The sequence below is a fragment of the Sinocyclocheilus anshuiensis genome, unplaced genomic scaffold (assembly GCF_001515605.1).
Source record: "Sinocyclocheilus anshuiensis isolate Anshui unplaced genomic scaffold, SAMN03320099.WGS_v1.1 scaffold72, whole genome shotgun sequence".
Classification (NCBI taxonomy): Eukaryota; Metazoa; Chordata; class Actinopteri; order Cypriniformes; family Cyprinidae; genus Sinocyclocheilus; species Sinocyclocheilus anshuiensis.
Genome location: NW_015554073.1, coordinates 171,693 through 187,481, shown reverse-complemented (window position 1 = coordinate 187,481; position 15,789 = coordinate 171,693). Strand labels below are relative to the sequence as shown.

General features: G+C 35.8%; 1 protein-coding gene across 2 annotated transcripts in view; it reads right to left on the bottom strand.

Annotated features, from left to right (window-relative positions):
* LOC107668819 (testican-2-like) overlaps positions 1-15,789 on the bottom strand; it is a 29,265-nt gene that overhangs the window by 10,573 nt on the left and 2,903 nt on the right. The window contains exons 2-4 of one of the 2 annotated variants that reach the window (XM_016460814.1): positions 6,068-6,076; positions 5,674-5,719; positions 583-697 (exon numbers count right to left, since the gene is read on the bottom strand). In XM_016460814.1, the coding sequence (XP_016316300.1) occupies positions 583-697; positions 5,674-5,719; positions 6,068-6,076 (170 nt within the window). The remainder of the gene's footprint in view (positions 1-582; positions 698-5,673; positions 5,720-6,067; positions 6,077-15,789) is intronic. The other variant, XM_016460815.1, reaches the window with a different exon arrangement.

The following is a 15,789-nucleotide window of genomic DNA, read 5'->3' as shown; positions in this document are numbered from 1 at the left end:
GGGAGCCGTACCGTGCCGTGCCGTGCCGTACTGAGCCGTACCGAGCCGAGTCGTACCAGGCAGTGGAAAAGCGCCAAAAAAGCACCCATCCATAAAAAAAAGTGTCTCACCCGGCTCCGGGGGGTGAACAAAGGCCTCGCGCTTTTTATTTCACTTCTTTTGGACTCAAGCACTGCAACACCCGCTGACTGCAATGATAGAGCTTGGAATAGCCAGGACAATTTTTAATATAACTCCGACTGGATTCGTCTGAAAGAAGAAAGTCATATACACCTAGGATGCCTCTGGGGTGAGTAAAACACAGCCTCATTTTCATTTTTGGGTGAACTAACCCTTTAAGACTTCTTTCTATACAGCCATCTTTGCTCATACGCACTCAGCCAATCATCTGAACCTTAAAAGCTCAGAAATGTGATTCTTCATGATATGAATAATGAAAAGCTAGATTGGACAGTTACATTCTGCACAGTGCCTTAGAATGGCACCCAGTTTATTTTATTCATATACCCTAAAAAACAAACACTATCCTGTCGTATATTACTGTTATGTGCATGAAGACAGTGCTGGAGCTGAAGGGCTCACCTGTGCTCCAGCTTTTTGCGGTTGACGCACACAGCACGCTGGTAGCCCTGTGCGACACACACCTTATGTCGGCTGCATTTGACCTTCTGGCAAGGATCCTTAGTGGTGTCAACATCTGTAATGAATAATCATTACAGATTATCTGCTATGCATTCAGATGCGTTCAAGGTTTTTTTTTGTTTGTTTTTTTTAGATGCTCCCTGAGATTTCAATATTGCAAACGTTCAATAAATATTATGAATAATGTATTTAATTCCAATAAAACATTTAATATTTATTTATATTTAATTATTATTGGCTTTTTGCTGCCACCACAACCTGAATCAGTGTTATTATAGTAACTGATACACTATTTTAGTTTTTGTTGATATTTTGAATTTATTATTTTAATTAGAAATTATTTTTGATTATTAATTTAATTGTTTTGCTTAATATTTGAGTTTTTATTTTAATTTTAGGTAAAGTTTTAGTAATTTTGCTGTGTGTTTTTGTCATTTTTATTATTAAAAAAAAATAATGTATTGTCTATACAGTTTTTTTCAGAATTGTTATTTCAGGTTTAATTATTTTAGTAAAAAAAAAAGTTGGCAACTAGCTGAAATAAAATGTTTTTGTTTTTTTTACAATTTTTAATATAATTATTATATCTGTTAACATTTATTTTATTTCAAGTAACAACTTTTGATGGTTTTAGTTTTAGTTAACAATAACAATCTCTGGCCTGAACATAAATAAACAGCAGGAAAATTACTATATGTTTTTTATGCATATTGTTTTATATTTATATTTATTTTATTAATTTAAAATGTATTACTTTTTTATTAACTTAAAATGTTTCATCATAAATCTTTAGGGAAACTCCTATTTACACCAAAACAAAAATATCATGACAAGCACCCTTTGATTCATATTTAAGAACATTAATGCAAAATACAAAAATTTCGCATTACACAAATTCAAAAGCGCCTGTCCATCCGCAATGCTCTCTATGCTACAGCATTAGAGAAGCTAAGAGACAAAAATGTTATTTTACTGTATGTTTTTCAGTAAGCCATCATAATTACACCTTATACCTTATCTCACCATACTACATATGGTATTACAAAAAACGCATACTCCTCACTGCACAAAAAACGATATCTCAAGACTGACAGATTATTACAGTCTATACACAACGGCACAAGGTTGATCGGTAAGCCTCACTTCATCACAACAGGCTCAAGCAGATTAAAGAGAACACAAGAATAATGGTGTTGCTATAGCAACAGTCCAACTCCAGAGTGAGGACTGATTAGCTGCTCGTATAAGTAAAAAAAAAGAAACAAAAAACTCTCTCTCTCTAGATCTATCCATAATCATCACTCCTTTTAACATTAAATATATCTTACAAACAGTGGCCCTGTGAGCTTGTCCCTATAAAATACATAAAAAAGGTCTCCATGTGTAAGCGATGCCAAATCTGGCTTAGAGAGCTGAGGAATCTCGTCCAGTCTCCGCCGCATCCTTTGTTTACACTCAGGGCAGCATTTAATGTGATCATTACAATCGCCGAGTAGAAGTAAGGAGCTACTGACTCTATCAAGCAAAGCCAGTGGCTGATCTAATGCAGCTAATATACATCAGCAGCCAGAGCCACTTAACACTGAGCATATCAGATCAACTCGCAGGGAAAGGTTCACAGAGATAAGGACGCGATACATGCTGTGTACACAGGAAAGAGAAAATACAATCACGCTGATAAATAAAACACGCACGCTGATTGAATAAAGACGTCTCCATTTGTTTTTAATGAACTGAAGCTTTGTATCCTCTTGATGGCCTATTAATTCTGGTACAGGTTGACTCAACAGACTGAGATGTTCTTTTCACAGGTATACACACACTGGGAATGTGAAAAAAAAACATCTGCTTGTGATAAATCTGTCCACATACTGGCAACACTTTGTTGACCTACACATTCAACTTACAGGATGTGTGCAGCTCATATGAGATCATAATATCATATCTGACACGGATGATTAGCCATAGATATGCAAGAACATGTGCTGCTCTGAAAGTTTTGCCTTCAGGACTCAGGATAAAAAAAAGAAATACATGAACTACTGCTCAAAAGTGTAGGGTAGTTACTTTTTTTTTCATTATTATTTCAATTTATACATGCATTAATTTGATCAAAAGTGCCTATTCAAGAATCCTGAGAAAATGTCTTCCACAAATGTTTCCACAAAGATATTAAGCAGCACAACTGTTTCAGTATTGATAATAATAAGAGCTATTTACTTGAGCACCAAATCAGCATATTAGAATAATTTCTGAAGGATCATGTGACATCGACTGGACTGGACAAGATAGGAATAAATTACATTTTAAAATATATTCAAATAGAAAACAGTTCTTTTAAATTGTAATGATATTTCACAATGTTATAATTTTTACAGTATTTTTAATCAAATAAATGCAGCTTTGGTGAGCATAAGAGACTTCTTTCAAAAACATTTTTAAAAACTTACAGTGTAAAAAAAAAACCTTGTAAAAAAATGGTAAATGACTGGCAGCTATGGCTGCCAAACAAAAAACGTACAATTAAAGTAAAATATCTTAATTCAAATAAAGTGCAAAAACAATATTTTAACAGAAATTTTCATTAAAAGTTTTAGTAAACATTTTTTTTTTTATTTTACAGATTTTTCCTTGTTTAAATGAAGACATTTTACTTTAATTTTACGGTTTTTGTTTGGCAGCCGTAGCTGCCAGTCATTTACCATTTTTTTTATGGGACTTTTTTTACATGGCCAGGCCCGTAATCATATAGGATATGTCCCTTTGAAGCAAGGAGGTTTTTATATAGACATGAGCAAGTATTATGACTGGTGTTTTGAGAAAAACTACTGTCACAATAGATACATCACAGATTTGTCCTGAAGTTGTATGACAACTGCTGTGTTGATAACTTGTAAAATGCTAATTTGTTCCTCATTAAAAAGGTAAGGACCAGTGCTACGTTCCAAGAAGACACTGTAAATAAGGCTCTTTGGGAATTTCATCTGCTTTGGTATCTGTTAGCTGTCTGATGCCTGGAAATCGAAACATGGAGAGCAGATGCTCTTGAAATATCAGACTATAAATAAAGTCTTACAAGGCCAATTAGACACCAACATAAAGTAAATAATTGATACAATTTTACATTTCTTCTACACTGCAGATTTATCTAATTTAATTAATATCATGCCACAACAAGGGTGTTTTTTAACACTCTTAAAACTTGGCCAGAACAATCTCTTTAATATATTTCAAATAGAATTCCTTTTACTTTTGAAATTCCTTCTTCAGAAATTGCAGCTCTTTTCAAAATACAAGGGACACTATAAGATCAGTGAGCTGTTCTTTGTTTTTCTCTTTGAAAGAAAAAAGGATCTGAATTTGACTGATGCCTGCACTGGCTGCTTTTAAGCGGAAACATCATGGGACAAATTTCTCATCACTGCCTCATTAATTATCTCATAAAGGAGATAAAATGCATTCAATGCGGTAAGACAAATAGGTTTTATTTAATACATTTTTAAAAAATAAGATGGTGCGTATATTTGTGTACACACGTTTTTCAATTTCTAAAAATGTGGTGCTCAAGTTAAAAGAAGTTCAACTTTAAAAGCTCGTCTTGAGACCTTGCATTGTTCCCCCCATTCCATTCCCCACGTCTCACGCTTTTTAAAGCTAAAACGCCTTCTGTGTGACTGGCCTCTAAGAAGAGTCCATAAAAATCTATGTTGTGTTATTTTGAATAAATTTTCAGTATTTATTTTACACATATTTTGAACTCCACATTGGGTTAAAAGAACCAGTAGGGTTAAATGTCAGTAAACTTAACGGAAAATGTCCTGGAAGAAAATTACAAGTACCTTTTCCATTTTTCTATGGATTTTTCTTTCTTACAATGTATGACCAAATTATTTATGTGATTAATACTGGTTTTAATACTTAAGTGTTCAAATTATTAATAGCACAAATACAAACTCTTAAATATCAAATTTATCATTATATGTGTGAAATCTTGCTCTCTAACAACTGTGACAAATGGATCTGATAATAATTCCCTATTGTCACAGAGAATCAGTTCAAATAATGAGTTTCAAACAACCTCTGTTCTTGGACATATGAAGCTTAAGTGGATTTGTGCTATGAAAGAACAAAGCCAGTGTCAGTCAGTGCTAAATCAAGGCTCCGGGGCTCTTACTGGGCCTTCAGTGGAACTAGCAATTATCCATTAATTACATCCTGAGATATTTGCTAATGGACTCCTCCATTCTGAGGACTTCACTCCAACTGAAAAATCAAGACATAATGCTCAAATGTGCCCGGGCAGTCTCTTTACTCTAGCAAAACGAGGAGATGACCTCATCTCTTGTGTAAGCAATTAGTGTTTGGCAGCCAAGAAGAAAAGAAGGGCTGTCTGCTGTGACAAACATACGCAGACCAAGCCTAACTGCACCATTGAATGATAATTACAGTGCTAGTTTTAAAACACTAAATATTACATTTCTGACTAAATTAATTCAATAATTAATTCAGATTAAAGCGCTTAACATGCTGTGGGGTTCAAACTTTAATTCTAGACTATTTCAATTTTTGTTTAAAACATTACACATTTTTAAAAAAATTAGATTAGCTAATAAAGTTTGAAAAAATCTTCCACTGACTTGCTGACAATGTTTAAATCTATTCAAATCACTGTAATATTTGCATACTGAGTACTACTCTTTCTTACATCTATTTGCATACTGAACTCTGATTGGTCCTGACTTCCCTGAATACATTACACTGCAACTGTGTTGACTCTTGTGTGCAACTGACAGAAAACAAAATGCATGTTGAGTATCATGATAACAGAAGACTTCATTTACACAGAAGAAAAACCTCAAACTGGCACTAATTAGTCTGAATATTTAACCTAATGTAAAATCCAGCTCCATTTGAAAATAAACTAGGTCATTGTTCAGCACATCATGCGATTTGGGCACTTAAATAGAATGGCTAAAAGATCACTCCAATAAATGTAATGTGATACTATTACCAATATTAAAGATGACTTACTTTCATTCGAGCCTTGACTTTCATCCCATGATCTGATGTAATCGTCCTGACAAAAGCAAAGAAGTGAAACAGAATAAATGTTAAGAATTTAGTCAAGATTATTACATCTATCACTGTGCATCTATCATTAACCAAACTTAAAAGTACAATACTAAGATACTTTAATTGTGAAAAGCAGTGGAAAAGCACTAATGGAAAAAGGAGGGATGGAACTTAAGAAAATTCTGAGGCAAACAAGACAAAAAAGGTAAACACTTAAATGAAATGTCAAACGAAGATGCATGAGCAACTTAGATTGCATAAAAATGGGTTACAGCTTTGATAGCAAATATTAGATCAAGCATTTGAAAAGAGACATCAAACACAAGCATAGTCATGATACAGCACTACTGACCTCCACTTCCTGGTGAAATGTGAGAAGGATGAATCAAAGACAAAAGAGAAGGAGACCGTTAGAGGAGAGTGATGCATCTCTGAGGAGCAACTATCAAGATAAAAGACAGGCTCCAACTGCTAAAAAACATCTAATTGCCTCCTGGGTAAAATTTGAATATATCCTTGATATTCCCTCAAGTGTCCTTATAAAAGAGGCAGTTGCTTTAAGATAGTTATACACTTGGTGCTCATAACACTTGAAATAATTCAGCACTCTGACTAATAATAATAATAACAACCTTTTTTGTAAAGTTCACAAGCTTATTAGTGTCATCAGCAGTCATTTATCTTTTCAGTTGTAGGTGTAAACAGGAGGTGAAATTACTTATTGACTGAATTTGGCTTTTGTCAGCTACAACAGCGCTATAAATTATTACTTTTCTGCAGCAAATGTTTAAATCACAAGTCAAGATCTAAATATTTATAATTAATTATAACTAGTTATGATTAATTATTCATATTTCCCTTATGAGCTGATTCGCTACATGGCAATGCATATGCTTTATCACTCCTGAAATGTAGACCATTAAAAAAATGACACTTTCATGTCCACTTCATGAATATATATGTCTTGATGAAATACATTACTGCTAAATCTATTTAAAACCTGACTTAAAATTAAAAACCTGCTAAAAAACTATTATTTTACTATATGAATATGTGCTCCCGATAACCCTGTCAAGACAAATGAAAGACCAGTGGCTCAAAATTCAGTGCCGCATTGCTTAACTGCAACAGTCCCTGGTGCTGGACAACCTTGTTATTGATTTCCTGATACCTGCATTATTTAAGTCAGTTTTTGCTGTCTTGGCAAAGTAGATACTGTGTGGTGTACTGAGACATTAGATGTCCATATCAGTAAACATCGAATGGACAGAGTGGTGAAACCTCTTGAATATATTTTTTATCTTTAGTTTATGCAAATTGTGGTAGCCACCCATGCAAACACAGCCCTAAATTCTTTCGATATGCACTTTTATTAAGAAGAGAATTGTACACTCAGTAAGCGTGAAGTATGTGGAAAATATTGTGTCACATCAATGTGTTCCCCTTCGCTGAAAAGATGCAAGAATGAGTCAGAGTAGAGAAATATCGCCATGGCTAACAGAAATATTGCCACAACATATCATCATCATCTAATTTTATATGACCATCATCACAACACATCATCATCAAGATTTCTTTAAAAGCTTAAGATTTCTTCAAGCTTAATAGAGAGCAAAAGTGCCCAGCCACATTTCAGCAGCATTGGTTCCAGATGTATTTTTCCCATAGGGATTTTTATTTGAAAAATTCTTTATTTAAGAGTTATAAACCATAAATCAAACCAACAAGCTATGAACTTTACAAACTTTAATTTGAAGCAAACTATCCTAGTGAAAAATAAATGCCAAGTTCTGTCATGAAACTCTAGATGGTGCAGGCTGATGGGTCGTTAATGTAAATTGATGATATTTGCAGCGATAAACTACTTGGCACTAGCTGATTGGCTCAGCCAATGAGCTCACTGCCTCACATTTAAATGGCTGGTTAGCATTCACTCGAGCAGTTCGTAGCACACATTGAGAGTTCCTCTGAAACCCTCCATCTTCCCTAGCTCCACCTGTATAGACCTGCAACGGGTTATTATATATGCTATTTGTGCAGCAGCAGTATGCCTTAAATACTCACAGCACCGTATCGTTCCTGTACTTGCTTTGCAGCAGAAGCAATAATCTACAGCAACAGCAATAACCAACAGCAGCAGCAATTAAGCAGCAGCAGCGTAGCAGATCTATTCCACCAAGACCAAATACATTAACAATGTCATATTCATTACCATGCTAAAATCTACCGAGAGTTGTCATGATACAAATATACTAAAATGTATTTAAAATACATTTATTTCATGCTAAGTATACTACAAATACATTTACATATTTATGTGCTTAATAAAAATACCCTGTATTGTTTATACTAAACTGGTATACTTAAAGTCTGCTAAATTGTACTAATTTTGTACTTAATGCACTTTATTTGTGCTGAAGTAGTGTTGATGTTCAAATAAAGATATACTGAGAAGTATATTTGATTGAGCTAAAGTGGAAATATTGCAAGTGTACTTTTTGGTACACTTTAAATATCTTGCATTTAAAGAGCAATATTATTCAAAGATCAAACAATCCTCATCAGTAGTGACATTAAAACACATTTTAGGCTTAATTTTCAGAAATGTGCATTGTGCAGAAGTAGTACAGTTTCATTATAATTTTTATGTCAGTAAGTTTGGCTGTGAAATAATGTGGGCTGATGGCTTCAACAAAAGCATATACCATTGATTAACAACCTCATAGCTCACAGTAGGTCTGTCTTTGTTGTCTGTAAAGGTTTATATAACTTATCATTAAAACTCATTTCCCCTGTGGAGAAAATTAAAATTCCGGAACCTGAACCACTCTATAGGCAGTAAGCAACAGTGGCTCAACCAATGGCAGAAGTTTTGGGCAGGGCTATCTGTTTAACTAACCAATAGAAGAAGAAGAGGGCACCCAGAGGAAACCTGTTTGGAAACAATCATTCTTTTTTATCATAAGGTGCCACTGGTGGCTCAGAAATTATTTTCTTTAATGAAGGACATACCCATTTTATGAATCATCATATCGCTTTAACATACGTCAGTCCAAAATGTGATCACATGGATGCGGAATCCTGACAATTTGTTGTATTTTAGAGCATAGAGACATTTCAGAGTCAGCAGCACTTGAAAACACAGTCTGGGAAGCAGTCATCTACAGTTGAGCGTCTCCTGTATCCGGAGTCAGCTCATCTTTGGCCTGCCTTGAGTGAAGGCTGCCAGGACTATCCCTCAGAGGACACTGGTCTCATCAAAAACACCACAGAACCCCTACTGTGCTGACTGACAGCTCTTTTATCCCTCATATCTCTGCAATGTAATCGGGCATGTCTGAACATGCACTCTGTAAATTCAGCTTTGATTTGGAGGCCCTGAAAACACCTGTGAATGTTTATATGACATACGAGCATTTGACTGACACCTGAGAAGAAGATGGAAAGTGATATACACACACGTGTGTGCGTGTGTGATCAAGCAGCATTTGGTGGGTGAACTGGATCTGTCTTTTTCACTCAAACTTGACAGTTACATCACAATGCAGAGAAAAAATGCAGGAACGCACCATTGTGCTCCTGTGTTGCTGCTGCTAAGAAAACATCTGCGACAGTGACACAGCACAAAGACATCAGGGAACTAAAATCACTCAAATATGGGTATATTGATAGACAGTTTCAAAACTGTCAGATGATGGCAGAAGTTAATTTAAATGTACGAATCTCACCAACTATGGCAATCAGAAAAAAAATATAACATGCATTACCATTGAATTCACAGGTTTCAAGTAATGTCATATCCTTCCACTTGGAAGGCAAAACAAGGCTTTCTTCTGCTGCCTGCCAGCCAGTTTTTTTACTAGGCTAATGTACTAAGACAGTGATATTAAATGACAAATTCAGTATACAACTTATTGATGATGCATACATACACAATCATATTTTGCACTCATCTGCTTGCATGTACATCAATAAGTGTATGATACACTTATTGATGTACATGCAAGCAGATGAGCTCAAAATATGATTGTAATGCACAAAGTTTCACATTAAGAGCTTTCCCATAGAAAACCAATATAAAGAAAATGCTTAAGCATTTTGGTGCATTGCATTCATATTATTGGCTCGTCTGATTGACTGTATATAGTATGCATAATCGATGAATTGTATTTTTTATCTTTTGATATCTTTGATCTTTTTGATAGCTTACTACATTAAACCACATTAAGCATTTTTTAATAATATCCAAATCATGAAAATTACTCTCATGATCTGATTCTTGAGTCAATCACAAAAGATTCAGCCTTGAACCTGCTGTTAAGTTTCAATCAGACTCACTCAGAAAGTAAAAGTGAATCAGTTCACAACCCTTACTGAACTGTGAATAGTTTTTGGATTTGTCAGTTTCTAAATAAATCAGAACCGTGATGTGTGATTCAGGTTTGTGAGACATGCATCAGTCTATTTACTAACTGGGTGTTAATATATGACAAGTGTGTAAACAAGGATATACACTGCAGAGTTTTGTTGCAAAAATTAGTGTAATAACGGTATTCTAAAAATATATATTAACATTTTTCCGAAACAGGCACAGATATTCTTACAAAACAGTGATATATATTGTATGGCACACATACAGTCAGGATCACTAGGATAAGAGCATTTCAGTACACAGCAGAGTTGTTAAAGGCTAAAGTAAGAAGTTCTGCACTTAATCAGCTGATGCAATACTGAACAATAGTGTTCACCATGCGATTCTGTCATATGTCAAAAAAGTAATTTCCCTCAAAATATTTCATTTTAGGAGCCAGCCCTTGTCACTTTTTTGTCTGACACACTGCTTTCAGCTTATGTCCTCCCACTTTGTTGTCTCTTTAATTTTCTCTTTACAAGTCATGCCTTGTAACCTTGAGGGGATTCAAGTTTGGTTGTGACTATTTCACATTTTTTGTTTCCACACATTCTAGAGATTCGCTCTGACAAGTTTTGCATGCTCAAAATTACTTCTTGTTGGAGGCACACAGTGAAGCAGTCTTCCATAATTGATCAAAGCCAGATGGACCCTGGAGGTAATTACCTCACAATGGCCTCACACCTACGCATTCATCACTCCACCGTGTTGCCGGCAATCATACAGGCTCCTCGCAGTTCATAAACACCCCAGGCAGTGCATGATGCTGAGGACCCACACATCCATTCTCCCTTTGACTCTGCATCTAATCGGCCGTGTTCCACAAGCCAAGAAATCAAGAGGAAAAACAGATACTATATTATATATCGGATTCGGAACATTCCCAACTATGTTTTCACTGTCACACCACGACTATAGTTGACAGGCAAGCACAAGCCTCCCACTTGATTTATGCATTGGGCCTTTTCCGACTGGGCTTTTCAGATTAACCGCACATGGGCATATCAAAAGCGCTGCTAACAGCCCACTCCCTTGACTGTGAACATATCCTGGCTTTCCTCATGTAAAAAAAAACTCTGGCCTGCCATTCTGTTTTTGTAGAGCCAAGAGCAGCAGGCAGCTCCTCCAGGACAGAACTCCAAAGAGGGTGCTGACTTCTCGGTGAGAATGCCCTGAGAGCATTTGTCACTGACTCATGCCTTTAAGTGAAAGCATATAACTGAGGGTGAAAGCCTTGATGTGACTTTTAGTGTTATCTCTTAGAGACATAAGAGGTTACCGCGTGCACTTTGATGCATTAGAAATTTTACAAATTGAGATTGCTTGACTTGAAGCCTGACTCATTGTAAACAGATGAAGTGATCCATACCACAGATGCCTAGCAGATACACAGCACTGTAATGTGCTATAATGGACAGCACACAGATGGACAATGAGATCACATTGTAATATTAACCATTTCCGCAACTGACACATAACTTGAGCCCCAGGTTGGAACAAAATGAAGTGCTCAAGTGTTATACAACAGTTTAATAAATAAAATGTTAATATTGAGTGAAGGCATGTTCCCAAGAAAAATGGTAACCATAAAGACAACTTCAACTATATTGGCGTCCCCGTCAATGGACGATAACATTCTGTTTATTATAAGAGCGAGCTGCAGTTATTTCATATGACACTTTAAATACTCAAGCTCTTTAAAATTGGGAAGATTCTGATTGGCTGTCAATATTTTCATTAGCTAGAAAAAAATCCTTCTGAAAGTGATTCTAACTGTATCGTTCCTCTGTGCTGGTATTGTGATTACTGTGGTGTGGACTTTCCTATTCTTATAGAATTAGAACAATTATCAAAAAACATTATATTTATAGTTACCATCCTTAGTGCGCAAGGCCTTGATTTACGTTTCAGACACAGCTACAAACAAAGCCACAGACTAATTACCTGTTGTAGTGTTATTTCTCCAGAATGAATCAGTATGCTTGAACAAATCGGATGAGTGAATGATTTATTGAAGACGGTCACTTCCCTAGTAAAAACTAAATATACTAATGTATATGAAATACATTTATTTCATGCTAAATATACTATAAATACATTTGCATATTTATGTACTTAATAAAAATACTTTGCAATTGTACTTTTGTTATACTAAACTGGTATACTTAAAGGGGTAGCCGTTTTAGGGGGGTGTGGCTGACTCTTAACTTTTATAAAGAATATCTCTTTGGATTTGAGACTTTAGTCTTTGCAACTTTACAGATCTTCTTTATGCACCAAGAGCTTGTAACACTCCAAAGAGAAAGGAAAAAATGAAATTGCATCATATGACCCCTTTAAAGTATAAATTGGAACAACTAATTTTGTCCTTAATGCACTTTAATTGTGTGGACGTAGTGCTGAAGTCCAACTAAAGATATACTAAAGTATATTTGATTGAGCTAAAGTGGAACTATTGTATACTTCAGGTACACTTTAAATATCTTACATTTAAAGATACAAGATTCAATAAAGTTGAATTAAAATTTTTATATCAGTAAGACTTGAGTGATATGTCAGTAAATATGTTAATAGATTTGAACTATTCTTAGTATGAAATAAATATATTTTAAATATATTACTTTTTTACTAGGGTTGTTTCAATCCAAAATGAATCCAACTGGAACTAAAAGCTGGTCACTGTTGCTCCATGGCATTTAAAAAACATTCCAACCAACCCGAAACAGCAACACCAAACCAACCAATGGTATGAGTTTGGGGTGTGACTATAAGGTAGTCAGGCCAATAGCAGATAGGCAAAGTCAGCTGTGCAGAAATTATATAAAAACATAAACTTTATATTTTTCTTAATGGGATTTAGAGCATAAAATTATTTCAGACACACCCAGAAAAGGTTCAATATTCCATCCTCTTCAGCGTCAATAACACTCCCACAACTCTAAGGGACCAACTGACAGCTCTGAAAGTGAGAGAGAACAATACAGCACAGGCAAATGCTGCCTTTAAATTAGCAATTCTGACACTAGAAGCAGTCAATAAGGCATTCTCTGCTTGTGATGCTGGAGTGGGGCTTGACAGTTCTTGCCCTCCTGCATACCTTTATGGAGCTCTTTAGGCTTAATCCAGCCTCATTAACGCTGGAGGCAAAATGCACTTTAATGGGGTTAAGATCAAGTCACTTAAATTGGAAATTTAAAAAAAAGCATGTCTTACTTCAAGTACATTGAGAATAATTGACACCTTCATCAAGGATGAGCAGTCTTGGGGGTGAAAATAACACTGTCATGCTTGTATTTGTAATTGGATGCACAGAACAAGAGCCTTTTTATTTGGCAGTTTTGGTAGGTCAGCTTGATCTTCAGAGAACACAGTGTTTGGTACCCAGACTCCCAGGGGCAGCAGGAAACAAGTCAAGAGAGTGACAGAAAAGTAAGTATTGCACATATTGGAAAAGGAAGGACATGTTAAAAGAGTTGTAAGACCAATTTCATGTCTGGAACTGTACCAAAGCCTCCAAAAATTAGCCTGGGTATGCCACGCACCGCACCTGCACTCTCCAGATAAAAAGTCCAATTCAGCAAGAAAGGCCCAGACCCCAGGAGCAGAATGATGAAAGGCCAGTTTCTCTCCACTCAATTAAAGCCCACCTACACTCCTGGTCTATAGCCAAGACGTGGTGCTGCAATGCCCTCACTCGCTTTTGTCAACAGCCATCCTACCGCACTCAATTTCCCCTGCCCTGCAGGCCTGCAACCTCCTTCTCTGGACAATCCGGCCTGTTGAGTCTCTCAAATGGGGCTGAGACCAGAGAGTGACAAACAGATGTGCATAAACATGCATTAACTGTGTTCCAAAAAAAAGCATAATGTTTTGCATTTGAGTGCACTGAATGCTGATGGCTGAGATCTTAATGGGGTATTTTGGTGTATCATCTTAAACTGCATTATCCGTAATTATGGACCATATGCTATGCTGCTCTGGCAGTTGCGAGGGCATTCCCGCCTCCACAAGCATGTGACTGGTATCTTGATGGACTGAGGCCATGACGGGGCCAGCGCTAAGGTTCTCTGCGGTAGGTCTGCACATCCAATTGGCTTGTCAGTTGAGATCACTCACTTCTTTTGACAGCCAAATATTGATGCATTTGCATACCACCAGGTTATTTTAAACTACATTCATCAGCGAAAACACATACTTGCTTAGCTGTGCAAAACAAAGCCCTCGACAGAGTTCTGTCCAAAAAAGAGACTGATGCATTCAATATTTAATCCACAGTGAAAATTTCATAAATTAAGAAAAAGACACATCTAAAGCAATCACAGGGAACAGGCTTCCACCACCCACCCTGAAAAACAAAATGTGCATGTTTAATGAAATGCCAATGAATGGTTAAATGGAAGACCATTTTCAGTGTAGGCTTGAAACATTTTTACCTCATTAAAAATGTAGTGGAGGAATAACAGGTGCAAGCTGACACAGCATTCCGGAGCTAAGGGAAAGCACTGATTTTTAATGAGCTTCTTCTACATCGAGAAGTGGGGGAGAGAAAGAGAGCGTTTGCCAGCCACTGGAGAATTGGCCAGAGCTGCTGTTTGTTTACTTGCAGTAGCATAGATAACGGATTCACTCCTGGTTTCTCTCTTTAACAGCCGGGTAAGGTGTGGGGTGAAATTCGACTTGAGTCATTTACCCTCAGCATCTCTATAAGCATTTACAGATAATGAACACGAACATATCACCCAGGATGTTTAATAGGAAAAACGTCCAAGCGAGCAAATGTGCACTAAATTCTATAATGTTGGACAAATCTGATATATAGCTCACTTCAAAATTAATGTTGCAAAGGCAATTGTGAATATAATTGTGTCCAACGGGGATTTGTCATTTTAAACGACCCAGTCTATTACATTTTTGCAGTATATTTGGTCTTAAATACTGACCATGAAATAAGATTAAATTTTCCACTTGTATGGAAATAGATAAGCGAGCATGCCAAAAATGGTTCTGATTCAGTCAGTTGTTCAGAATGTAATGCAATATATACTCTAATGCAGTCAGTGGGATTTAAAAATAAATAAATAATCAAAACTCAATGTTAATCGAACAAATTTTAGACTTTGGAAGTCTCAAAACATTATAAGCATTATAAAATCAATCAACCAAAACTTTTATTTAGAATGACTTTTATATGGACCTCACTTAATATGTTAAAATGAGACTCTGACATGCTTCACTAAGATTCCCAGATAGGACAGATTATGATGTGCAGAGTAGCTTTGACATACCTTGACTATTCTCCAAAGGCAGGACCTTTTCAGACCAATGTCTTGACTTTAAAGAAGTCTATTTTTAGATTTATTTAATCTGTAAGAAGGTAGACAGACTGACTGAAAGATCTTTGTGTCAACTTTCCATTTTTAGGTATCATATCTCATATGATATCATGGATTTGACAAAACAAGGTAATAAAATCTATCCGCATACCATAACAGGACCCTTGAATTACAGAAGGCCTGACAGCAGGTTGGTAGTTCACATATATATTTTTGAAACATTTAGGCTGCTGTGATATTTCAAGTAATCATAAAAGAAATTCATAAAATCATAAAAAACACATGGCTTGAATATACATAATATTAAAGAGCTAATTTTTTAAAATGTAT